This window comes from Fundulus heteroclitus, chromosome 21 (genome assembly GCF_011125445.2).
Source record: "Fundulus heteroclitus isolate FHET01 chromosome 21, MU-UCD_Fhet_4.1, whole genome shotgun sequence".
In the NCBI taxonomy this organism is placed as follows: domain Eukaryota; kingdom Metazoa; phylum Chordata; class Actinopteri; order Cyprinodontiformes; family Fundulidae; genus Fundulus; species Fundulus heteroclitus.
In genome coordinates this window covers 24,479,484-24,507,366 of record NC_046381.1, presented here as the reverse complement: position 1 = coordinate 24,507,366, position 27,883 = coordinate 24,479,484, and the positions used below count along the sequence as shown (strand labels likewise).

The 27,883-nt window shown below is 41.1% G+C and overlaps 1 protein-coding gene and 2 long non-coding RNA genes across 4 annotated transcripts in view; 1 reads left to right on the top strand and 2 right to left on the bottom strand.

Annotated features, from left to right (window-relative positions):
- Positions 1-193: 193 nt before the first annotated feature.
- reck (reversion-inducing-cysteine-rich protein with kazal motifs) overlaps positions 194-27,883 on the bottom strand; it is a 187,806-nt gene continuing 160,116 nt past the window's right edge. The window contains exons 20-21 of the mRNA XM_036125403.1: positions 22,005-22,160; positions 194-3,812 (exon numbers count right to left, since the gene is read on the bottom strand). Of these exons, the coding sequence (XP_035981296.1) occupies positions 3,594-3,812; positions 22,005-22,160 (375 nt within the window). The 3' untranslated portion in view covers positions 194-3,593. The remainder of the gene's footprint in view (positions 3,813-22,004; positions 22,161-27,883) is intronic.
- LOC118556873 lies at positions 15,981-20,599 on the bottom strand. Of its 2 annotated transcripts, none has more exons than XR_004927435.1 (5): positions 18,873-20,599; positions 18,390-18,611; positions 17,856-18,038; positions 16,955-17,104; positions 15,981-16,241 (listed from the first exon to the last, which is right to left on the bottom strand). It is a non-coding gene; the product is annotated as an uncharacterized LOC118556873 (long non-coding RNA). The 2 variants fall into 2 exon arrangements; XR_004927434.1 differs by having other exon boundaries at positions 16,963-17,104; positions 18,873-20,595.
- Positions 17,105-17,812, top strand: LOC118556877. The gene is made up of 3 exons (XR_004927441.1): positions 17,105-17,401; positions 17,496-17,637; positions 17,718-17,812. It is a non-coding gene; the product is annotated as an uncharacterized LOC118556877 (long non-coding RNA).

Sequence of the window (27,883 nt, the reverse complement as noted above, 5' to 3'; positions counted from 1 at the left end):
ACCAGGCATTTTAAACATTAGCAATATTGACAATCGTTCAACTGTAAACTCCTGAGAAATCATTCTTGAGACATATTTTCCAATCAGTAGGACTTGTAGTTGTTCTTAAATAAAGATATGAGATAAAAGGTATTGATCCCAAACAAAATGTTTGAATTAAATCCATAAGGGTCCAAAGAACACAGAGACCAGATCCATATTTTATAACTTTATATGATAATGAAAATGGAAAACATAACAGAAGGAGGAGCCATGGTCGAGGTTCCCTGCTACATATCTGCCCAGCACAGTAATACTGTTAGATAGGGACACATTGTTCTGTGCAGGCAGACACAAACACAAGGGCAAGACAACACACTTGGGAGTACAAACCTGGAATCAAGACATATCTTCATCTTGTAATAATAATAATAATACACAACAATTAGTTTTAAAAACAGAAGACATTATTACACATTATCAGATTCATATCAAATATAGAGACATTTCTGAACAAACATAAATGTATTGCATCTTTAATAATACTTCATATAAGACTCTATACGCAAGGCATATAGTGAAAAAACTCGTCTCCAGCCTACAGTTGCAGTAGGTAGGAACCAGTTGATTGTCCTTTTGTTATTTTAATGGCTTCTCATTCATATTGTCTGTAGTGACAAAAAGTTCTTTCCAAAGCTACTGGCATCACACAAAGAGACAGAAGGTCCAGCCTTTATAAACTACATCATAAGGGACCATTTACCTTGGGGTAGAATACAAGAAAAGCTCTTTAGTTACAATCATTTTACTGATGTACCTTCACACATTCACAATCCAGTTCTTGTGTTTAAATTTGGTGCGCCCCACATCAGATGAAGTGTTAGCAGACCTATTTTGAAGAAAAGCTCAAAGTCATCATGGCAAAACTGACCAATGTTTTATATAACATCTCATGTCTCAGCCAGACCTGGAGCTACGCTTACTGATCAGTTCAGATTAGTATGGAACAACAGCAGTGCCACACAAAAAAAAAACAAATGTGAGTAAATAAACCCTGAAAATAAATTAATATGTAATTAAAAGGATAAAAAAGGAAACACACACTTATAAGCAAGCACATGCACAGATAGCCCCCTTTTCCCTCTGGATGTGAAAAGTGCCCTTTCTGCTGGAGGCCAATTTTCCTTCATATAGAGAGTGCGCGGCGTACAACTACCTCAGTAGTTGTATTTTCTAGAATATATTGGATACTTTTTTTTTTTACTTAACTGTTTCAGAGCAGAGTTGTGATAGTTTTATGCCGATTATTTAATTAATTGTTTGGTTATTAAAAAGCTTTCACAATGTGGCCTTGTTCTGTCTGTTTTTGCCTGTTATTGATTTATTCATTCAATTTGATCATTCAAGTTTTTCTGTTTGATTAGACATGTACTGATGCTGTTAACAAATAATATAAACAATAAAAATGTACTGTATGTTAAATATATCCTGCTGTGTTTTTTCTTTAAATTTATGATTAATTTGATGGGCTGGAGCAACTTCCCCCAAAAATGTCCATGCACATGTCTGATTGTAAGGCAAAAGGCAGATAGTAACAAAATGACAGACTGTGGATATTATTTATCTTTAAAAATATATCAACTAAAACAGACACACACCCATCAAGAATGGTGTGACTTGAATGTGAATTCATTAAGCCCAGTGATGGGTGTTTCAATTATTCAACATGCAAAAAGCAAAGCTGTCTGGAACGGCAACATAAAGCATGAAGATCAAAACAAGCTGACCAATCTGTTCCAGGACAATCAGTACACCTCTCATACAACCACAGAGTCTCATTTAAACCCTAAGTGTGAGCCCCAACAAATTTCGCAACGTGCTGCTAATGCCGTCTAATACCAGCATCCTTTGTCTGTTGAACTTTATCTTTTTCTGGCAAACAATCCTGTAAAATATCAATGCACTCAGGATTTAACTCTTAATGTACCAGCTCCTTGCAAATCAAATAATTTACAAAATCCTTTCCAATTTGATTGTCAAAATACATTAAAATATCTACCGAAAGTTGGACATGGCAATGAAATTTCTTTTGTCTGTCACTATATTAGCTTTTTATTTTTTCATCTTTATCTTATGTGGCCTCAAGCTGTTATTGTTCTTTGTTTTTTTCTGTCTTGCCTTTATTGTTCTGAAGGTCTGTGTGAAATGAGAATGAGAATGAAAAGATAAGAAAAGGTAAAATAAAGAGTTAGATCAGGAAAAACTGTGAAAAGATCAAAAAGTTAAATCTGAAGATAAAAGCAATGAAAAATAACAATTAAAATAATAATTAAATTACATTGAAATAAATCAACCACATTCTTCTTAAAATGAGCAATGGTTAAAATTAAATACAGTTTTTTGACTGTAATAAATCTTCATATAGCCACATTTACTAATTGTTTTATTTTTCCTACATGCATATTAATATTTTGGGTGTATATACTCCCTAGCTTTTGTGACACTATTGGTATTCTATGAAATTAGGGCACTTTTATTTGATCAGAAATTGGATCTGATTTTAAAGGCTGGATCGGTATGTTGGACCTGACTCTGTCCATAACACTGCTAAGGTTCAAACACTCTGTCCACATGGACCTCACATGCATGTACAATGTACTGTACCTGTGGTCAACACTTAGATTGAATCAAATAAAAGTTACTCTGACCCCCTAATGTCTCGCTCACTGTAAACACAGACCTGTTCAATCACAGTAACTGTGTATGTGTGTGCTTGTAATTGCTGCCAAGTAAGAACCATGTTTTTGTATTTTACCAGCCAAGTGATGATATTTTTGGAAAGCAAGGACTGATACTCTTGTTTAGGGCAAGGGTTTAGGTCCAAGGTGTCTATTGAGTTTGGGTTAAGGTTAGTTATGTACTGGTTAGGGTTAAGGTTAAGTCCTAGAAAGGGTTGAAAATGAATGGAGTCAATACAAGGTCTTTAGTAAGTATGTAAAACATGGATCTGTGTACATGTGACGGACTAATTCTGTGTGAATTACTTGTCAGACAGATGTCCTGTCAGATTAGGGTATCTTTCCTTTATCTGCCTTAGATCAATCAGTCATACACACACACACACACACACACACACACACACACACACACACACACACACACACACACACACACACACACACACACACACACGCATGCATGCAGAGACAAACAGAGTTATCAACCTTTACACCTTTCAGAGACTGAATTAACACTGTTGGTTTGAAGCTAAATATTCCTTAGAGGCCAAACACACACACACACACACACACACACACACACACACACACACACACACACACACACACACACACACACACACACACACACCCGTAAGCAACCTCCACTATGGAGAAACTCAGTGAGTAACTCATCGCTGAAAAATACTTTTTAAAACAGTCTATAATAACAATTTTTAAACCAGCTTGATTGTTTAAAACGCAAGAGAGTCACTGGGAATGATTGTCATAATTGTTGCCTTGCCCCACTCCATGGCAGCCCAAACAGTGCAAGCATTGGGACACTTTGGGAAAAAACAGAGTTACTGAGGGAGAAACTGGGGGGTAGGAATCAGCTTAAACCTCCAGAAGTCTGAGAGGTGCTGTGATGATGAAAGCCAGGAAGAACCAGAGGATATGGTGGACAGGTGAAGGTAGTGAGCCTCCGGAATGGATGGAGGAGGTCTTGATCTCGGAGCTGAGGAAGGCTGACAGGGGGACATGGGAGACCAGGGTGGGGCTGGCGTAGTTGATGAGGGAATCTATCTTCTCTGCCTCCTTACTGCAAGCCTCGATCTAAAACAGACAAGAAAAGTTTTCAGATTTTCCTTCAGCTTTCTCTAGGAATCAGCACTGCGGGATTCTCACTTCTAACTTTTCTCAAATGTATTTTTAATTTGACTTGTCTTTATGGACACTGCTAAGAAAAAGTTTAAGGAAGCTGCTATATATAAAGAATGCTTTCACAATAATATATAAACTTTGCACCAAAAGTACGGAAGTTTGTGTATGGTTCGTTATTTATTTTTTGCAAGTATGCTTTTTTAAGAAAATGCTTTGTGGGTTAAGCAGGATAGTTGATAAGTTAGGTTGTAGCAATGACTTGTTGTACCAAGACTTGCCAAATCCTCCCTGCCAATGCCAAATGAGACAAGCAAATGATGTAACAGCATTGAAATGGATCTGGGGTGATGTGATGGTGCGTTAAAGCCAGGCCTACTACTAGCTGAGTGGCTACAATGATCTTTAGCTGCTAAGCTACCAGCTACAAGACTATGGCTTATGCCTGAGCTAAGGGGAAGTTAGCTCCCCCTTGGTGACACCACAAACACGTGGTGTCATCAAGGGGAAGCTAACTCCCCCTTGGTGACAGTTGTTGTTGATGTGTTTACATCAACAACAACTGGTGTAAAAATGCAAGATCTGTCGCCAGCCGCTGCTCTCCGGATATAGAGATTTTGACTGTTAACTGCAGACCTTTCTACCTGCCTAGAGAGTTTACTGTTGTTAGCATCACAGCTGTTTATGTGCCTCCCAGCGCTAATACAAAAGAGGCTATGAGTGATCTCTATCGGACTATCTCCAAGCTGCAATCTGCACACACGAAGAGCGTTTTCATCATTGCTGGAGATTTTAACCAGGGCAATATGAAAACTGTTCCCCCTCATTTCTACCAACACGTGAGATAAGATGTCTGGTGACAAGGAGGCATTGAGGTCAGCGAGAGCCACCTGAACCATGTCATCAGGTTAGCGAAGCGGAGCCACAGTCAGAAAATCCAGGATCTTTACCATGACGTCAGCAACACCAGGAGCATGTGGCAAGGCATACGGGCGATCACTAAATACAAGCCCCCCAAGTTCCTGGGGGCCCCCTAAAACTAATTTTATATGTATGGTTAATACATCTATCACTTATTTGTGCACATTAATTATGTTTTTGATTACAATCCTTTCGCTAAAATGCCATCAGAATGCTTATAATATTGAGTGTGTCTCCCCCCCCCCCCCCCCCCCACAGTCTCCGCTACATTGGATCAGTCCATTTGCTGCGCATGTGCAGAAAGGTCTAGGGAGACGGCAAAACATTTGAAAACAAAGAAGGAGACGGGACGAAGAGAGAGAAGAAAAAAAAAATGAAATAAAAATGGAAGAAGCTATCCTAGGGGTCCTGAAAAGAAGAAAATGAAGGAGAAAAGTAGAAAGCTGCTGTCAAAGTTATCCAAAGTTTCTGCATTCGGTTTCTTCACTGCAGCAGCTGCAGCAGAAAGCCGCAATCAGCAGCAACGTTGGAGCCTGTTGAGACAGAAATGGGCTGTGGCAGAGAGATTTCCACAATTATCCAGCCAGGCTTTGATGATGATGTTGTTCCATCAGATTGAGTTCACCACCACCCACTCTACTGGTAAGCAGTCAGCACAGTGGACTTCCTGAAGATGACCCAGCTCTGGCCAATCAGCTGTCTGATTACTGGATCAATGTTTGCTTCTGTGCTTTTTTCGTCTGCCTTGTTGTGTCTCTGCTCCATCTTCTGTAACCCCCAGTCGGTCGAGGCAGATGACCGTTCATACTGAGCCCGGTTCTGCTGGAGGTTTTCCTTCCCGCTAATGGGTGGGGTTTTTTCCATTGTCGCTCCATGCTGGCTCAGTATGAGGGACTGCAGCAAAGCCATGGACAATGCAGACGACTCTCCCTGTGGCTCTACGCTTCTTTAGGAGGGAATGCTGCTTGCCGGGACTTTGATGCTATCAACTGGTTCCCTTATATGGGAATTTTTTTGACCAACCTGTATAATTTGACCCAATCTGTATAACATGGTTGAACTTGACATTGTAAAGTGCCTTGAGATGACATGTTTCATGAATATATAAATAAAATTGAATTGAATAGAGAGGAAAACAACAAGAATTGAGGGACAAAAGGTAGAAAAATAATGTATGTCTATCCTAATAAAATTTCTGTATCTGTATAATGGGTCTGTTTTATGTTTTGTCTTCACAATTCAGAGGGCCCCATCCCTTTCTTTGCCTAGGGCCCCAAATTTCCTAAATCTGCCCCTGCTACTCGATTTGCCCACCCTACTCGGCCCCGCTCCACTCATCATTAAATGGCACGAGTTGTTTTTCAACCAGCCGAGAAAAGCCTGGAAAAGGGAAATGCCTGGTGGGGTCTTTAACCCCACGCTATTAACACTTTAAAGAAATCTGCGAGAAATGGTAAAGAAGACAAAATTAAATAAATCAGTATAAATAAAACTAAAACAAAAAATACAAATAATATTTGTATAGTTGTACATGCAAGATTAACTTGAATATTTTTCTAAGGATAAAATAATCTATCCATCCATCCATCTTCTTCTGCTTATCTGGGGTCGGGTCACGATATTTATCTCTGTGGACAAAATAATCCACAGAGATAAATATCTGAATCACAGATCAGCCTTAAGCAACAATAAAATAAGGCACAGCTTATCTCTGCCTGCACAGGTACTCTGTGTGTGTGTGTGTGTGTGTGCGTGTGTGTGTGTGCTTAGTTGTACTTGCAGCTGAGTGAGAAGAAATTTTGTGCATTCTACTAGTAAAGTGAAGACTTTGATGTAAAGGCAGTACATTTTTCTTTGGTCCTCATATTCTTTTTTTCTGGGCTAGGGGTTAGGTGTAGGACTGAGATGTTGATTAGGTTTAGGTTAGGTACAGTAAGGCCCATAAATATTTGGACAGTGACACAATCTTCATGATTTGGGCTCTACATGCCACCACGTTGGATTTGAAATTAAACAACTACAATGTAATTGAAGTGCAGACTTTAAGGTTTAATACAAGGGGTTGAACAAAAATATATGATTAAACATGTAGGAATTGTATCTATTTTTATACAAGCACCCCTCATTTCAGGGGCTCAAAAGTAATTGGACATATAAACATAACCCTAAGTAAAATGTTACTTTTCAATATTATGTTGAGAATCCTTTACAGGCAATGGCTACATGAAGTTTGGAACCCATGAACATTACCAAACGCTGGGTTTTCTCCTTTGTGATGCTTTGTCAGGTCTTTACTGCAGCTGTCTTCAGTTGGTGCTTGCTTGTGGGTCTTTCTGCCTTTAAGTTATGTCTTGAGCAAATTAAATGCATTCTTGATTGGGATGAGGTCTGGTCATTCACTTTACCATTGCAGAATATTCCACTTCTTTGCTTTAAAAAAACTCTTGTGTTGCTTTTGCAGTATGTTGTGGATCATCACCATCTGTGTTGTGAAGCGCCATCCAATCAACTTTGCTGCATTTGGCTGAATTTGAGCAGCAAGTATATTCCTATACCCTTCAGAATTTATCTGGCTGCATCTGTCTTTTTTCACATAATCAATAAACACAAGTGATCCAGTGTCATTGGAAGCCATGCATGCTCATACCATCACACTGCCACCACCATGTTTTACAGATTTACTCTCATGAAGTCTTCTTTTTATGGTAGACTTAGATGTTGACACACCTACTTCCTGGAGAATGTTCTTCACTTGAGTGGATGTTGTGAAGGTTTTTTTTTCACTATGGAAAGGATTTTGTGATCATCCATCACTATTGTCTTCCATGCCACGTCCAGGCCTCTGAGTTTACAGCTTACCAGTGCTGTCTTTTTTTTCTCAGAATGTATCAAACTGTTGATTTGGCCACTCTTAACATTTATGCTATCTCTCTGATGGATTTCCTCTTTTTTCAGCATCAGGATGGTCTGTTTCACCTCCATTGAGAGCTCCTTTGACCACATGTGTTTTCACAGCAACAGCTTCCAAATGCAAACGCCACACCTGGAATCAACTCCAGGCCTTTTAACAGCTTAATTGATCACAGGTTAATGAGGGAAGAGCCCATGTTACTTTGATGCTGTTGCAAAACTGACAGTCTGACATGAACTGTAAAGGTTGACTCCCTTTATAAGAGCTAAACACATTTACTAGTCACAGCTGGATTGAGACAGCCATCAGGCTTAAACAACACAACTCCTGATAGAAACACAAATGTCACTCAGCCAGGCAAAAACACCAAACTTTACTGGCTGTTGTGGAATGATACATTGTTAATATGTACTAATGTAGCGTTGCATCCTACTGATATGAGTATTTTTAGTTTACGTGGTATTAAATAGCCAAAGCCAGTTAAAATAAATTGAGTATTTCTGAATAGCTTATTAGATTTAATCCATGCAAGGATTTATGTAAATTTTAACGAGGTCCCAGCCAGAAGAAATTGTTCTACCACAGGTAAAGGAACTATTACTGATAACTTCACAGAACTTCCCTTGAAAAAATCCAACCTAACCCTTAAGGGTTCTTTGTGTATCACCAAGGAAACTTTATGGTGATCCTATACAAAGATTCATAGGCTTCATAGTGACAAAGCATATTTTCTATACAGGAAATTCTCATCATAAAACAAATTTATTAACGCTGAAATAATTGGATTCACAAATTTATATAGATAAATGTATCTGCTTACAAAGCATATCAAAATAAGATAAGGAAGGCTTTTAACTTGGAACCTAACACAGTCAGTGAGACCTGTTAGTTTTCCACTGCGTTATGAAAAGTAGATTGTGCAGAATTTAAATGTAAGCAGTGCTGTTGTCACGGTCTTTTCTAATAACTGCAGAACATATATCTAGAGCAAAATACCAAAAATCTAAATGAAAATAGAAAAATTGCAGTCTCCCTGAAGCTGAAAATAGCAATATGCCATCAGTGGTTCTCAGCAAATGCCACTAGATGTAAAAGTATTACTATAGGGTTGATTTGTTCTCTTTTAGTATTCAAAAGCTTTCTACAGAACCTCTGTTTCTAGGAGAAAAGCTGCAGTGGCGTCTGTGAGAACACAATGAATAATTAAATCATTTTCTGGTAAGAATTTTACTTATTCAAAGACAAAGAAAGCATACCTTTTGTGATTAATTATGAATATAACTTTAAGCCAGGATCACAAGTATTTCTTGTGATAGGAAATATTAGCTGTGGTTTGAAATTTTTTAACTTTGACTTTAATAGCCACGCAAGCAATACTTAGTATTGACATGCAAAGAATGTAAATGAAAAGGGATAAAAAACCTTGAAAACAAAAAGACAATTCTCCTCCCCTCAGTTCACAGAAGCAATCACAGTGATCATGAATATGTATGCTGAGGAGAATAATTAGCAGCTAAAAAGAGCTGTGTTGGCGGGATGTTTGTGCTCTTGAGCTCAGTTACTGTGAAACAACAAATGTGATTATTTGTTTGGAAAAAGAATGGTGTCCAAAATTCCAATAAACCACCGCATCAAACACAGTTGCAATATTTAGGGCTACCTGGGAACTGGTTTGGAAATATATACATGTGCCAGTACACCACCTCTATCAGCACTTTGTGGTTTAGACAACCTGTGTGGATTTTTGTATAAAGCAACCCAATTAGTGCATCATGACATTTGACTTCCTAGGCAGTCCAGTAATGGTTAAAAGAAAGAAGACTTCTTAATGCATCCCTACAGTAACACACATATGAATGACACTACCATTTACACAAATCCTGCTGATAAGCTAATCACATTAGCTGATTTTGAAAGATTTTATTGTTTTTTTAATAGTATAGTTTTTATTTTACATATTTCAACATCTGCTTTAAAAAATGACACATATAAGATATTTATGTACACTGCAAAATATACACTATTCTTTTTTCTCACAGTCCCACATTAAATCAAACTAAAGTTTACCTGTTTTTGGGTCAGTTAGGATCTCCACAATGCCATAATAATGAGAGAGTTTCACTTCAAATTCAGAAGTTTGCACACAAAAAGATGAGTAGGCCATTAAACAATCTGGGAAAGTCTACATTGCAAGGCAAGACAAGATTAATTGTCATAGAACTATTCATATACAAAGTGTTTCATAGGACATCAAAAAAGAAATAAAGCATTGGAGCATTGCACAAACGAAACGTATGTTAAAATACAGATATCCTCAAAAAAAATCTAGTTCTCCTGGTTTAAAGCCACCGGGTTCTACACATTCCAGTTTTCAGGGACTTTGTTCCAAAGCTGAGAAACATAGAAACCAAATGAGGTCTCCCCTTGTTTAGTTCTAGTCCTGGGAGCAGTGATTGAGCAGGTCTCTATAGAAGGCTCTGCATGCAAAGGACCATTTAGTGCTTTAAAAAACAATAGCAATATTTTAAAATCTATTCTTTGGCCAAAAGGGATCCACTAATAAAGAGCTGGGGGATATGATCTATTGGTTAGGACTCTGGCAGCATCATTTCAGGTGTATTGAAACTCAATGATTTAAAAAAGACCAGTGAAGACGCTGAAGACTTTTTCTACCTTATCTTCTCTGAGTGATTTTTGCATATGGGTCCTGAAGTTGAGAATCAATACTAACAGGCCAGTCTGACCACACAGAATCATTCAGAAACTCTATATCAGAACAAGCATCAATTTATAAGATATTACATGAAGCTACCGGTTGTTGGGGCTGTTGAAAGCAGTTATTGTGAAAATACCAGATGATTCATACAGAGACACAGTTCCACGGGTTTTGTTTGGCCACACACCACTTGGTTCTGCCTGCGTCCAAGTGTTTCAGGAGCATTTTTGTGGATGTGTATTGTGTGAAGTAAATGCCGAGTGAATATCTTGTTGTGAACACTATCGTACTTACAGTTATTGAAACCCAATAAAATGGACCTTTAGAAATAAATAATGACAATAACAAATTACACAGCCACTGACATTTACGTGCTGGTTATCCCAAAATGATGGCAACTCTTAACCCATTTTAATAAAGAAGGCTTGCATGTCAAAGCATCAGTCACTGTCAAAACCAATAGGCAGGGTTTAACAGGCATCAACAAGCTTATTTACTCACTGTAATCCCAACATATGCAGGTGTTTGTGTTACAATGAAATTGTTTTTCATTTTAAATTGATGAAAAGATATTCATAGCTGGGAGATAACTGACGAATAGGCACAGTATGGTAATAGAACAACAACAACAGACCAAACAGGCATACTATGCATGCTACTGATTCTGTGTGAATGAATCCTTAACTGAAAGGAGTGTATTCAAAGCAATATCACAGTAGAGTTTAAAAAGTGAAGTCATTCTTTCTGCGAACAAATCTAACTAATTTATTTATTTAAATGATCATATTTTGTAGAGCAGATAAAAAATTAACATAATTTTTTTGGTTTAAAATTTTTTTAATTGTTTTGGCCCTCAAGTTCTTTTGACTTGACAATTCTGACCCATGTAGCAAAAAGTTTGGACACCCCTCTTCTAGACATTGTTCAGAACAACAGCGTACTAGGTCAGGGGTTCCCAAACTTTTTTAGCCGCGCACCCCCTTCCATGTCCCAGCCGGGTTGACGCACCCCCAATATATATATATATATATATATATATATATATATATATATATATATATATATATATATATATATATATTAATATTAAGAAGATTTACCCCCCCTCTGTTTGTGACGTCCCCCACTCAGGTCATTCATGTTTTATCTCTGGGGGGGGATACATTCTTCCCCCCCTCTGGTCTGAATAAGTAATATTATGGATTTTTAAAAATGTATATAAATTAGGACTGTCAGTTTTAACGCGTTATTAACGCGTTAACTTTGTTAGACCACAACGCCGACATTTTTTTTTTGTCGCCGTTAATTGCGCCTTAAAACACACACACCGTTCCCTAATGTTTTTTTCCCCGCCGTGCTCTCCGCACTGTCTTTCTTTTATCCTCGGCGCTTTCTGTAGTTTCAAGAGTGCTAGAGACTGTGGCAAAACAGACGCGCGCTCACTGTTGCACAGACTGTTTATTTCATGCGCTTGCGAATTTATTTCAAGGCGCTTGTAAATTTCATGAGTCACGGGTTGCGTTTTTTTGGGCACGTTTCTGAAAGTGAAATCACTTATTTGGGCTCTAAAATAAGTGATGAAATAGCAGTAATTAAGAGACCTGCCTGCACTGGACACTTTGTATCCAGCTGAAATATCCCTCCGCCATAGGAGCCGACGGTAGTAAAGGCAGACAGAGCAACTCTGCACATATTTTCTGCAGTTTACGGTGCAATAACCGCCAATAACTGCTGAAAGTAGATTACTTGGTGCAGATCACCATTTTGAGCAGACATTGGTTCTGAAGATGAGCTTTTAACACGCTGATGAAATTGCAGAAACCCAACCCATAAACCGTATTTTAATGCTTAATCAGATGTGTAAGAGAGAGAGTGAAAAAACAAACAATAAAACATGACTTTATTGAAATGTAAAATTTTTATTAATTTATATGTATATGCCTAATACCATGTCTATCTTTGTTTAAGAGCCAAAAAAATATATCGGCATGCAAATAGGTATTTACTTACAAATTTAATTACACATTGTGTAAACATCAGGGCGTCATGATTAGTCATTTAGTCATTATAGTCCAGAGTTTAACATTTGGCACTAGGATGTTTTCATTCCAATTCTCAAAAGTGCTTGAAAAATAACAAAATAAAAATGTTTTTTGTACAAGCAAATATGCAATTTATTGCAAAATTGCATATTAAAATGCCCAAACAGGCTATTACACTTTCAGAAATAAAAGGATAAAACGTGCGATTCATTTGCAATTAATCTCGAGTTAACTATCGACATTATGTGATTAATCGATTCAAATTCAATGTTTTAATCGTTTGATAATCGTTTCATTTTTTTATTTCATTTGCAGCCCTGAACCTCTGGTCTTCATCATCCGTCATCCAGCATACTTCCTTTAATAAAAACTCTTAAACTTTAGTCCCGTGTGTGCTTACTGAGTTCTTCGGTAAACAAACCCTGACAGTACGGCCCAGTCAAAATATGAACTCGGGAACCACATGGGGCTTGCCTGCAGGGGTTGACGACCCAGAGATCCTCGCATATGTGCAAATGTGCGAACGCCGGATGAAGGAGAGATATGCCAGGATGGCTTCTGCCCGGGACCCTGCGCCACCGATCCAGGCCGACTCCACTCCCCAGGTGGTTCTTGTGGGCGTTGTTACGGCCACCCCGGAGCCCAGGGAGAGAAGCCGCTCAGCCTCTCGTCGTCTCGGTCATCACCTCCATGACTCGCAGCTGGCCCCCCGAGTGAGGCTCATCGTTCCACCTAGCTGAGCCCCATGCATCAAGGAGAACCAGTTGTGGGAGTTTTTCTATGGTGACCGAGACGACCTTCTTCCCCGTGGACCTGCTGTTACCCCTCAAAGAGCTTCTGTTCCCCCGTCTGGCTCCTCCCGGCGCAAGCTCCAGGCACTCCGGCGCATTGGGTCCTGCCCCCCACCTCTGATCCCTCTGAAGCCTGTAGCCCGGCGCCGCCTTCCGAAGCCTGTAGTACGTCGAAGTCTCACGAGGAGGTCCAGGAGGACCTGACTCCGTCCAAGTCTCACGAGGAGGTCAAGAGAGACCTGCCTCCGTCCAAGTCTCACGAGGGGGTCCAGGAGGACCTGCCTCCGCCCAAGTCTCACGAGGGGGTCCATGAGGACATGCCTCCGCCCAAGTCTCACGAGGGGGTCCAGGAGGAACTGCCTCCGCCCAAGTCTCACGAGGAGGTCCAGGAGGACCTGCCTCCGCCCAAGTCTCACGAGGGGGTCCAGGAGGATCTGCCTCTGCCCAAGTCTCACGAGGGAGTCCAGGAGGACCTGCCTCTGCGCAAGTCTCACAAGGGGGTCCAGGAGGACCTGCCTTCGCGCAAGCTTCAAGAGGGGGTCCAGGAGGACCTGCCCCCACCCAAGCCTCAAGAGGGGGTCCAGGAGGATCCACCTCTAGCCTCGGTTTCCACCGAGACCTGAAGTCCGACAGCACCCTTGACTGACCTGTTTAGCTGGAGTCGCCGACTGCGGTCTCCAGATCTTTTGACTTAGCCTCGTCGGGGCCGTCTACCACGGCACCCGTCTCAGACTGACCTGCTTAGCCGGAGCCGTCGACTATGGTCTCCGGGCCATCTGACCTTGCCTCGTTGGGGCCGTCCACCACGGCGCCCGCCTCGGACTGACCTATTTAGCCAGAGCCGCCGACTGCGGTCTCCGGGCCTTCTGACTTTGCCTCGCCGGGGCCGTCCACCACGGCGCCCGCCTCGGACTGACCTATTCAGCCGGAGCCGCTGACTGCGGTCTCCGGGCCATCTGACCCTGCCTCGCCGGGGCCGTCGACCACCGCACCCGCCTCGGACTGACCTATTTAGCCGGAGCTGCCGACTGCGGTCTCCGGGCCACTTGACTCTGCCTCGTCTGGACCGTCCACCACGGCGCCCGTCTCAGACTGACCTGCTTAGCCGGAGCCGCCGACTGCGGTCTCCGGGCCATCTGACCTTGCCTCGTCGGGGCCGTCCACTACGGCGCCCGCCTCGGACTGACCTATTTAGCTAGAGCCGCCAACTGCGGTCTCCGGGCCATCTGACTTTTCCTCGCCGGGGCCGTCCACCACGGCACCCGCGTCGGACTGACCTATTTAGCCGGAGCTGCCGACTGCGGTCTCCGGGCCACTTGACTCTGCCTCGTCGGGGCCGTCCACCACTGTGCCCGCCTTTGACTTTTCTGTTCGGCCGGACCTGCCGACTGCGGCATCTGATTCTGCCTCGTCGGGGCCGACCTTCTAGAGACTTTAGTCGGGCGTTGTTGCTCCGCCGCCTGCCTCATCCAGGACGACCTCCACGAGGACTCCTTTTTTTTGGCTTAGCAACCGTCTTGCCTGGGCCCTTAAAGGTCAAATACAAAGGAGTGCGCCTAGAGCAGTTTTATTGTGTATGATGGTAGACTATCGTTTTTTTTTATCTATGTGGCTGGTCGAAATCGCGTTAAAAATGCTCCATGTAATAAAAATCGAGAGAGTTTCACAGTGTGCTGGGCGCCTCCAGGATCCGAGAATCCGGTGAGAGCAGTCACGTGACGAAAACAGCTGTGATGTCACGGTAGACAAACGTCCTCAAACGGCTATCAAAAACCACTACTTCACACATTGTTAAGTAGTCTAAAAGGATAGTTAAAAAGTCATTACAATGGTGTATTGTACTGCTGCCAATTGTAGAAAGGGCTTTGGATCGGGAAAAGCAATGTTTAATTAACCGAAGGACCTGGTTTTGCTTCAAATTTGGATCCGAAAAGTAAATAGATTAGACAGACATCAACCGGACAATCTGTGGCGTCCAAGCCAATACAGCAAACTGTGTGCTGATCACTTCACGGCAGATTCTTTTGTCGACAATCCTGATCTCGCAGCATCAATCGGATTCAATATATCAAAATTACAGCTTAAACCAGTTGCCATTCCTACCCTGAAAATGGGGCACCCAGAGCCCACGGACACGGTGAAAAAACGTCGAACGTCGGCCTATGAAAAACGTCAACGAGCTGAGGTAAACATTAAAATATACAAATTTTAAAATTAAAAATATATAAAAAAATCTAAATTAAATATATTAACATTAATATAGCTAGCAAGTATGTATTTGTTGAAGCTTTACCTTTCCATCAAGTCTCTACACCTGCTTTTCCATGCTAGAGAGAAAGAGGGGGTTGCTAGCAGGTTGCTAGTTCATCCCAGTGACAAATGCACACAAACACAATTAAGAGTAACCCGTTTATTTGGACTATGGGAAGAATCAGGAGTAGTTGATTTATTTTTTATTATTTTGTCCTCCAGTTCTCCAGTTTTCTTGAACGTAACATTGCTGGTCAAGGACTGTAGGGCCGCCTTCTGGGGCTCGAGGTCCACGGACAGGTTCTACAGAAACAGAGGGATTAGATGTCAATTCATGTAGGCACTGCCAAATAAAGACAAACTTTTAAAACCGAATCCTTTGCATATATATACACACACACACACACACATATATATATATATATATATATATATATATATATATATATATATATATATATATATATATATATATATATATATACACATGGTGACCTTGACATCACAGTGTAGTGTTGACCCCTCTCATGTGAAGACCTGGAAAAGTCAGCCATCACATGGCACCATGCCACTTGGCAACTTACAGCTAGCCGCTTCCATAATGTTTAGTGTATGTAGTACTGTGAAGGCAGTCAATTGTTTTAAATTTATGAGGATTTCAACATTCTGCGTCAGTACTTATTATAACATACAGAAGGCATACCTTATTCCAGCTGTGAATAGTCTCTGGTCAAAAAAGCAAGAGCTGCTCATCTGTGATGTCAAAAAAAAGAGCAAAGTCAGATTAGGTGGAGATGCCAGATGCTGCTCACCAGGGCACACTGCCAAATACGGTAGCTACTCCCTTATGGACATAGACACCTCCAAAGTGTTGGATATGCAGCTTGTACAGGTAAGGTTGTGCTGTTAAAATACCCAGATTATTATTTGATACCATGGTTTTTGTGAGCAAACCAACATCTGAGTCCACAAAAGTTAACAAACAATATATATTGGATTTAGTGAACGTCATGTTAGCGTGGTTTTTAATTGAGTACTCTTTCAATTACAGGATTATAGATTAACTAATATTATACTTAACCATTTTTTCAGTGTACAGAAGTGAAAAACTCATATGCAATGGAGTTGGAAGGCCTAAAGAGGTCACTTCAATTCCTAGAAGATGCTGGAGTCACTGTTACTGACTTGACAACAGACGTCATTCCAGTGTTAAAAAGTTTATGCGCGAAAAAGGTAAATGTTTACAATGATAATATATCCATATTTCTAACCTTACATAACAAAATATAATATATATATATATATATATATATATATATATATATATATATATATATATATATATATATATTGTAAGGTTAGAAATATGGATATATTATATATGGATAATTGTATAATACACATTTACATCTTCCAGGTATTACAAAAAAGCTTGACGCATCATCAAAGAAAAAGTTATGTCACACCATCTCACCGTGGATCCACAGCATCTCCAACCATGTATATTGGTGTGGGGCAAGCAGTGATGGAAATGCTGAGCTGGTTGTGGCCAAGTGGAAGTCGGTGATGAACCACATTGTAGACATCCATGAACACTCATTTGAGAACTTTCCAACCTGTGCACATGATGAGTTGGTAGAGGACAGAGAGTGGATTGCAGAAGGTGAAAAATTATTTTCAGCTTTCTCAAAAGTCAATCTCCTAAGGGCTTTTCATAATACTTCCTTCACAATCACTGCAGGTTCAAGGGCCCATGTTGAGGTGAAATCAATTGTCACTAACCGTACTCTGCTTGCCGACATTGGTAAATTGTCACCTCATGTGCAGACATCAAGTGTTGAAAGCTACCACAAGGTGGTGTGCTTCTTTGCACCAAAGTTCTTGCACTTCTTCTACCACAGTATGAATGCCAGGTAGGTTGCTTAAACCCTGAATGGATAATAACTTAACTGACATATTGTCATCCTAATTCCAAGTATTATTTCATCATTAAAATTTCTGTTACAGATTGATGCTTGCCATTTCAATGAGAATTCCAACAGACAGCAGGCTAAGAACAAAGCTGGAAAAGAAATGTGGCAGCTCTCATTTCCAAAGGCAAAAAAAGGAGAACCAGTAGCCAAACAAGTTAAAGTCCCTTGTACTTATGGTGTGTACTTGGTGTAATGTTCAGTTTCACACTTGGCTTTTCAACTTTCATGCATGAAATGTTAATTGTTTCTATTTCAGCATACATTGATGAATTGTTGGATGAAGTAATGGCTCGTCGGAGACCATACCTTCTTATGAAGTTGCAAGGCAAGATTTAGAAGCCCAAATTGCTCCTGAGTACGTGAAAGACCAATATGACAAGGTCGATAAACTCACAGTTGTGGCAACTAGGAAGTCGAGGTTCACACAGTTGGGTATTTAAAACCAGTGTAGTCTGCTGACTCCCAGGTCTGTCTTATTTTATTCACTGCATAGGATGGAAGAACTTTCCTATTTCTTTTTCCAATGCGTTCCCAAATCCATCTGATCATTCTTCTATATGCAATGTACCTGTAAATCCTAAAATAAAAAGAAAATATGATGCAAAAATTGTTTAGACCTGTAATAAAATTTCAAAATTATTGTAATGCTGTTTTAAACTAGGCCCTACTTAAGTGATATGTTCTGAATGTAATTGATGTTATATTTGTTATGTACATGTAAATATGATTGTTTTTGTGTTTTACTAAAGCAATGTAGTTATATTTCAATGTTTTTTGCTGTTTCTAAATAAAATATATAGGCCTAAGGTGCAGAAACAACTGAATTTAATTTACAGTAAAAATAACTACATCACAGGTGCATACAGTGTAAGACTAGAATTTAGCACTAATACATGTATTTTCAATAAACAATTTTTCAACTACTTACTCGTTTACTGGTTCATCATTTCCAAGAGGACCATGTCCCTCCAGAAACTCAACAAAAGATGCCTTGAGGACATACTGGTCGAGGCAGTTTCCCTGAAAGCCTTCATGTAAGGCTATACATTGCAGCCCAGCTGACTCGACTTCCTGATCAACAAGGTGCGTTTCTGTGCAGCACTTGCATTCATCCACTGTGGGCATAATCACACAGTTGCCACATTTGCACCTGTAAAATATAAACAATCCCAATTCATAATCACCCACCTAAAAATCTGAATTAGTAATGGTCAAATGGCTAATGTTAGTTTTTGTCTACTATGCCTACAGTACGAGGTTGCTTAAAAATTCAAATCAAAAACACGAAACAAGTAGCTTAGCATTAGCATCAATTTGAATTTAATTAGACATAAAAGCAATTCAATCGACATCACTCTCAGAGGGGTCACTACTCGAAAGTCAAAAAAAATCGTAGAATCAAAAAACATACCAGTCAGTATTTGTCAGTCGATGGGAACGGTCGTCAATATCCTCTTCACTGGCAGTTCTGAGTCGGACGACGACGATGTCGGCCTACTAGTGTGGTCATCATCGCTACTCCTACTTTCTCCACTTTCCTCGGTGTTGTCCCGTAATTCACGCCTAACTAACGGCTCAAACGCATATGGCTGGACACAGCACTCCTCGTTTTTAACATTAAGTTGGCTCGCTTCGTATTTGTCCTCGTTTAAAGATACAAACTCCATCGCAAAGGTGAAAAAATACTGACACGCTATTTAAAATGACCGCTTCCCGACTACCTCCTGACTAGTGTGACGTCACGGAATCCTACAGCGGCTCCTCGTGGGTCACGTGACTGAATAAGGAATTTTGCGTTGTCTGCTATTTCAGTGAATTATTTTGTGCTATAAACAAAAAAAATGTTAGAATTTATTATTTTTTTCACTTGTGATGTTTTTAATTTTGTACATACTATCAAATGAGAAACTATAAGTATGTGGTTTTCTATTTGAACTTTAAGGCCAGTGCCTTCAATTTATTTTGTTAGAGCTCGGCCTTAGTTTTGGTTTACTTAGCGTTCTTCCGTTTGAGAGTTATTTCAGAAGGTTCCTTGTTTGTCTTAGAGTTTATTAGTTTCTGTTTGAGTTTTTCTTTTTCCTGCTCCGTTTCAGGATTCTAGATTTTGCCTTTAGCTTTTCAGGTTTTGCTTTTGTGCTCTTATTTTAGTTTTAGTTCTCTAGTCTTTAGCCTCGGTGACTGGTTCTTGTCGCCTAGTTCTGCTTTAATTTTCTAGTTTTCCATTGTCTTTTAGTTTTGCTTTAGTTTTTTGGGTTTTTCTTTGGTATCCTAGTTTTTACCTTAGTTTTCCAGGTTTATCTTTGTGTTCTTATTCTAGCCTTAGTTATCCAGTGCTACATTAGTTTACCTGTCTTTGCCCTAGTCTCTTTGTTTTGGTTTTTGATTTTCTAGTTTTCTTCGGTTTTTCTTTTGTTATCCCTGCCCTAGCCTTCTGGGTTTTGCTTTTGTTTAGTTTCTGCCTGGTTTTCTAGTTTTTGGGGTTTAGATCCTAATTTTTTCCAGCGCTCTTTGGGTCCCAGCGCTTCTTGGTTTGTTTTGGCCCCTAGCTCCTCCTTGATGCCCTGGCGTGTTAGGATGCTCTCTGACCCCTGTGGATTTCGTGTTTTCCCGGCGTGTTAGGACGCCCTCTGACTCCTTGTGTTTAGTTTTCGTGTTTCTCGGCGTGTTAGGACGCCCTCTGACCCCTGTAGATTTCATGTTTACCGGGGTGTTAGAATGCCCTCAATCCCTGGTGTTTAGATTACTGGCGTTTAGATTTAGTGTTCCCGGCATGTTAGGACGCTCTCAGACTCCTGGTGTTTAGATTTCTTGGTTCCCTGGTGTTTAGATTTTTGGCATTTAGATCTAGTTTTCTCGGCGTGTTTAGACGCCTTCAGCTATGTTGTTAGGTTTTCCGGTTCCCCTCACGCACCGGCGATCTCTTCCCTTGCGCCCCGGTGTTTCCCTCACGCCCCGGCGGGTTTTCCCTTTGGCGTTTCCGCATGCCCTTTTCTTTCCTCTGGCATTGTTGTATGCCTGTTCCTTCCCTCTGGCGTTGTCGTACGCCTGTTCCTTCCCTCTGGTGTTAGTACGTCTGTTCTTTGCCCGTTTAGCCTTGTGGCGATGTTCACCAGTCTTGCCCGTTTTGCCTTGTGGCGATGTTTGCCTGTCAGCATCTGTTAGACACTTTTTGTTTTGTTTACCAGGGGTTGTTAGAAACCCCTTTTGGTTTGCCCTGAGTGGGTAGTTTTTGTTTGATTTTAGCCCGCCATCCAACCTTCCCTCCACCCACCCTGGTTAGATCAGCTTGGTTTTGACCCTAGCCCTCCATCCTGCCTTCCCTCCACCCACCCTGGTTCGGTCACTATTTAGTTTATTGTTTTTTTTTAGGCCGTCCGGAGACCAACCTTGTGGGGTGGGGGGGCATAATGTCATGGTTGACTTTTGGTTTGGCTTCGTTTTTCTGTTACTTTCATTTTTTTTATCTCATTTGGATTAGGTTTGACTTTATTTATTGTTAGTTTTCATTGTCATCAGTTGTTTTCTGCCATCTTCACTTCACCTCCTCAGCAGTCAGTCACACCTGTTAAGATTTACTAGTTAATTAGCCAGAGTCTTGTTCCACCTGTTAAGTGCTCTATTTAAACCTCCCTCTGCCTTCAGTTCAGCACTGGGCCGTCTTCAGCTATCCACCACTCCATGCCAGTCCTCGGTTTTGTCTTGGAAGATCTGTTTCTGTTCTCTTGTTTAAGGTTAGTCCTGCCTGTTGCCTTGAAAGACTTTGTACCCTGCTGAAGCCGGAGAAGCTCTGTTCTGTATCCTGTTGTCTCCAGAGAGCTGCTAACCTGACTAGCCGCTCTGAGGAAGCTCTACTCTGTGTCCTGGTGTCTCCTGAGAACTGCTGACCTGCCTAGCCGCCCTGGAGAAGCTCCGCTTGGTGCCCTGGTGTCTCCAGTGAACTGCTAACCTGACTAGCCACCTAGCTTTTATGGACTCTTACTCCGGGTCGTCAGCTCCTGCCATCACCTACATCCCTGACCTTCTGCAGCCCTGAACCTCCGGTCTTCATCATCCGTCATCCAGCATACTTCCTTTAATAAAACCTCTTAAACTTTAGTCCCGTGTGCGCTTCCTGAGTTCTTCTGTAAACAAAACCTGACACAATTCAATTTAAGAAATGCACGGGAACTGTGGAATGTAGCCATGTAGTCCGGCACGTGTCATAATTTGTTTTCACATGTGTCAGAAGATGGGCAACTCCATACAACACAAATGTGAAGCATTTCTTCCAGACTGTGCTTATGCAGCTAAATATTAGTTCAATGAATCTTCTAACAATTTCAAGGTAAATAGTAAATGTTGAAATCTGTAAAAAATAATAATAATAATAATTTAAACAGGGTAAAATCCCATTTCCCTGCTACATACATTTTCCCTCATGGGTTAATCTGGATTACAGTGTCCTGGGTTCCAATTATATTAACATGCATGGGAACAAATTAGAAATTAATATTTCTTAAAACACGCTGCTATTATTTTTAACATAACGTTATGCGTGTTCTACCTGCAGAGGTGTTGGCTGGTGATCAACTGGGGCAACAAGGACTACCAGTCTGTTGTCAATGCTCAGGTAGCCAAAGACGTCACACTGTGGCACGGAGATGTGAAGCCGCAGGATCTGCAGGACGTCGTGGACCGTCATGGGCCGGTTCCTATTCAGCTGCACAAAAACACTCAAAGTTACTGAAACTTTTATCCAAATATTTAACTCTGTTTGAAAATGTCAAGTATGTTTTCGGAAAACTAATAGCTCCATATTTATTAATCAAAACCCTGTTATCTCATGTTTGAAGAGGGAAAAAAATTCTTTGCTCATTAAACTAAAAATGGGAGCTGAGCTTCGAAAAGTAATATTTTCAAATGTCTTTCAAGCTTTTTATTTGCTTTGCTGCCATGTGAAATCCTTCAGAGAAAACCAGTTCTAACCTTGGATCTTCTCTAGGGTTCAGAAATAACTTAGAAGGGAGTTACTGTTTGATCAATACACTTCATTAATGAATCATCAGTAGTGTTTCCACCTCTATAAGGGAGGGAGGAAGTATGTGATTCCCTCCAGATTTTGTATACTTGCTCAACTACAAAGAAATTATGATTTTAGAATAGAATAGAAATACCTTTATTGTACCACAATAGGGACATTTGGGCGTGACAGCGGCAAAAGAAGTAGACAAGATAACCCAGAGGTACACACTAGATTCAGTAATATGAATAGAAAAACTAAGTTAAATTGTAAAGCAAAAGAGAATAAACTTATCAGAAAGGGGAAAAGAAAAAAAACTGTGCAAATAATTGTTAGTATGGCATATTTAGGTAAAAATGCATATATTACCCAAAAAAGTAATGCAATATTCAAGATGAAAGACAGCAGTCAATTTACAGATCTATGAGAGAAAACTATGTAATATTTCCAGCTATGTATTGTTTAATTTATTTGAGTTTATACAGAGTTTTACAATTCTTCTAATCTTATAATTCCAAACGTAAATGACTTGCAGAGGCCTCTAAAGAGAACCCAATCTCACCCGAGGTTTGTGTTATGATATTTTTCGAGGATGAACCCGGACACAGCACGCACACACAGAGCTAGTTCTTAAGAGTGAGTTTATTGAAAAGTGTGGAAGATGGATGATGATGGGACCAGAGTCATTCAACAGACGGAGGAGTTGGGTGCAGAAGCTGGCCGGCAGGAGGCGTGTAGAGAGACTGACCGGGAGGAACTCTGGAGCCGAAGACTAGCGACCAGGACGAAGCATCTGAGCTGAGGTCTTGGAGAGCAGAACCTCTGAGCTGTGGACTTGAGAACAGAACCTCTGAGCCGTGGACTTGAGAGCAGAACCTCTGACCCGTGGACTTGAGAGCAGAACCTCTGAGCCGTGGACTTGAGAGCAGAACCTCTGAGCCGTGCACTGGAGAGCAGAACATCTGAGCCGTGCACTGGAGAGCAGAACATCTGAGCCGTGCACTGGAGAGCAGAACATCCGAGCCATGCACTGGAGAGCAGAACATCCGAGCCGTGCACTGGAGAGCAGAACATCCGAGCCGTGCACTGGAGAGCAGAACATCCGAGCCGTGCACTGGAGAGCAGAACATCCGAGCCGTGCACTGGAGAGCAGAACATCTGAGCCGTGCACTGGAGAGCAGAACATCTGAGCCGTGGACTCGAGAGCGGAACAGCTCACCAGGAGATGAGAACAGGAGTGTGAACAGAGCTGAGCTGGATCTAGGCTGAGACTGGACAAAACAAAGCTGAAGGAAAGTCTATTGGCTGACTGTAACAAAAAACCAAGTTCAAGGGAGTCTTCAGGCTGACTGTAACAAAAAACTGAGCTGACAACGATTCTGACAGAGACTGGGCGGGAGTGAACGTTATGGACCGGCGACGAGAACAGAATGAGGTGAGTCTTATAAAGAGGTGAACACAGGTGGCAACAGATCAGGGGTAATTGCTGCCTGACAGGTGACGGGAATGAAAACTAATTAGTGTCCGGAGAAGTGACTAAAGCTGAGCAAGGGAGAGCTAAGTGAACTACAAAATAACAAAGAAGCCAGACAAAACTTAAACCATGACAGTTTGTTTCCCTTGCTTTCACCCATTCCACATTTTATCTGTATTAGTCTTTCTCAGGATTATATTTCCCCCCGTTAAGTAATCAAAAAGTTCTTGGTCTATAAATTGTTTCATGTGCCATTTTATAATGATATGTGGATTGGCTTCAGGAAAGTTTTTTCCTACATACCATCACCAACTGGCCTGAGGTCCCAGTGCACGGGCTCTGCTGGAAGATCGCTACGCTAACCTTTGTGGCTCTGTGCTAGCTAAGGGGCGGACATCTGCTGGTTTCGAGTCATGCCTCCAATTCTGACACCCTCACCTCCAAAGCTATAAAAACACTACATTTATTACATGTACGGTTATTGCTACAGGAGGTAAAGGAATAACTGAACATCAAACACAGAGAGCAGGAAAGAGGTGGAGACTTAGACTGAGACAGAGAAGCTAGTGGAAGGATAAGCAAGGAAGCCATAGTGGGGCTAAAACTAGGCTTGGCTAGGCGAGTGACCTCTTACCCCGTTGAGGAAAAAAAGGTAAACCGTTCCCAAGCGTAAAGTGCAGCAGCAAAAAATGTGTTTTAAACATGCATATGGGTTAGAAACAGAGAGATGTCACAGCAAAGACAATTAGGATAAAATCGAGAGAAGCTGGAACACCAAACCATAATCTACACCACACAAAGTAGCAACAGAGCACAGGAATTGACGTAGCAACAGGAAGTGACACAACATGCCTTATCCAATCGCCTAGAGCCAAAAGATATCAAGTACTAGAGCTATAAATTCAAATTTCTTACTGATTTAGAAATAAAAAAATAGAAAGACAGAAATGGATGACCACACAGAATAGGACGGTACGAGGTCAAGTTTGATGCCAGCACATTGTACAATCACAGTTTACTACCAAATCGATTACGATGTACGAGAATAAGTAACTTCCTCAGCGTCTGTCATTCATCTAATATATTTATTATAAAAAAAATCAGCTGCACACAACTGAAGAAGCACTTGTTCACAGCCTTTGACGCTCCGTTTTTTCACACAGGGCTGGTTGAGTTCGATTATCTCATCATTTAAAACTTCCCTTTTTTAAAACAACTTTTCACATTTACTCAGGGCTTCTTTCTCCAATATTAAAATGTGCTTTATGATCTGAAACTTTTAAGTTTGACAAGTCACAAACAGAAGAAACCTTTTAAGGAGAAAAGTCTTTTTATGTCCCTGAGTGTGTGAGTATATGTAATTATGGATGTAAAAACGTATGTGTTTATACTGAGGTTTGGATGCATTCAGGCCCCTAATATTTCCATATTTTTCAATAGGTTTCAGGTACATCACCACATTTCATTGGACATTGTTCTGTAAATAACTGTTCATAAAACTAAATAGAAATTGTACTGAAACTAAACCTTTGGTCTTCAATTTGGAATTAAGCGTGTGACAGAAAAACAAGACTGCACTGACATGATCCTGGGGTGTTTGTGTTTTGAGTTCATTGCTTCCTGGATCATGCGTTCTTTACTTATTTGTCCTTATAGTGTTTGTTTACATTCCTACTTTTGTGGACTCGTTAGTATGTTAGTTATTTCATTTCATTTCTTCATTCTGTTTTGTTTACTTGGTTAGACTTCTTCCTGTGTTTCCTCCCTGGCTGCCATTGTTCAGCTTCCTGCCTGCATTCTGGTTACTTTCACCAGGCTCCTCTCTCCACTCTACCTCAGTGTATAAAGTTTATACTCCTTGGTCCTTTCCATCCATTGCTGGTTCGTCTGTTCTTCCCTCTGGATTCACGTCCACTTTCACCAGCTATTTTTCATGGACTTATACCTCTGATTCCTCTGAGCTTAGTTTGTTCCTGCTTTTCTGCTCCAGTCAAGAACTTTCTGCAAGTTTTCTTTTTTATCAATAAACCTATCTGTTTAAGTATTGTTATGCCATAATATGCCATGATAAAATCTCGGATTGGATTCTGAACAGTGGAAGAGGTCACAAAAGAATTCCACCCTGGCCGCAAAATGAGACCCTCAGAGCACGGGGACGGCCTTTTTCTCACCAGGGGGTCCCCCTGCTTGCTATAAAACCTTTCTTCCACAGATACAGAGCCCTCTTCCTCTTCTGCGACTCTCTTCTCACATCCAAACCCTCTGAGGACCAGCACTCAAGAAAAGGGGGGAGCCATGTGACTGAAGGCCCCCAGGAGCCATCTGTGGGGCCTGGAGCAGGCCATGAGCTGAGTGAGAATGAGCCTTTCTAAAACTCAGTTCCTCCCTGGCATCGAGAGAAACTGCCAGCCGATTCAAAGATAAGTCTCTCACTTCTGCTTAAAACAGATGCCGAAGTAAAGGAATCCGTCTATGCCAGCTTTGTTTTTGTTTTCTCAGCGCACCACAGACGGAGCTGGTTCCAGGCAACGCAGAGCTGAAAAGCCGGCACAGAAGCCACCTCCCATGCCGAGGAAAACCCCTGCTCAAATTGGACTGCGTCCCGGTCAAAGAATGTGGCCTCCAAGCTATCCAGACGACGCCGTTAGCCACATGCTGCTGCAAGGCTAACGCTAGCCTGCCAAGAAGAAACCAACAACTTCCTTCTTCAACGCCCCTTCCGTGAATGGCCAAACTGAACAGAACTGAAAAGGACAGGTTTGGGCAGCGAGCTGAGGGTGAAGTTAAAGGTTTATTGGGAAATGTTTGTAAACCGTGGTGTTTAGAACAAAAGGGCCAGCTGGTAACTCGCGCTAGCCAAACATGCTATTAGCCTTGCTAACATCCGGTTTCGGACCTTTCAAAAGGAGTCTGTTTTAAAGCATAAAGCGTAACTGTTCTACGCCGCCATCCTCCGATGGTGTTATGAGCCTTATTCCCGCATCAATATGGTATATTAATGCCGGTTTTTCAAGACAATTTTGATAACTATAGATTTTAACCAGGTTAGCGACGATCGCTGTAGCGCCCCCTAGCGGGCGGAGGTAGAATCGCATAAACAATGGCAAGCGACTCTGAATTAAATGATTTTACAGGACAAACCGGTCCTCAGAATATTATTTCAACAAATAATGTTTTGTTTAACTTGGGCTTTGCATTGTGAATGGATTGAAATACATGGCAAATGTTTTAACTCCATTCCATGTTTTTGTTAATCAGATCTGCAGTGAACCAGGATTCACTGTTCACTGAAGTATTCTGATTATGACCAACCACTTTTGTTTGTCTTTTGTTTGTTTTTGCTTGTAAATAGTTCCTTAGCTTAGCTTCTTTTTATCTTCATTTTGCTTAGTAGTTTAGTTAAGTTTCACTAGCCTAGTAGAGAGGATTTAATAATTGAAGTATTGTGTTAATTCAGATAAACAGCATTACATAGTGATGTTCTCTGGATGTTCATTTTATTTCTGTTATTAAATTCCTGGACTTGAAAAGAATTTGTCACTCTTTTGTTCTATGTGTGTGCAGGTTTTGCTGTTAAAAGATCGTTAGTGCTCGAATTCATCCCTTTCAACCATTGTCCTGATATCAGCTTAAGAGCTGATCATCACCAGACAATACTTAACAGACAGAGTTATTGTCATGATTTTGTCGAGGGTGAACCCGGACACAGCACGCACACACAGAGTAGGATTTAAGAGAGTTTATTGCTGGTGGATGGTAGTGACATGAGGAACCAGAGTTGTTACCAGACGGAGGTGAATGATGCAGGAGCTGACTGGCAGGTACAGAGTCCACGAGACAGAGAGGAGCCGGGCTGCTGCAGGACCAGGGACGAGACCAAGACGAAGACGGAGAGACTGAAGCCAGCAGCGCAGCTAAACAAAACCAAAACTTGACGGACCGGGAACCA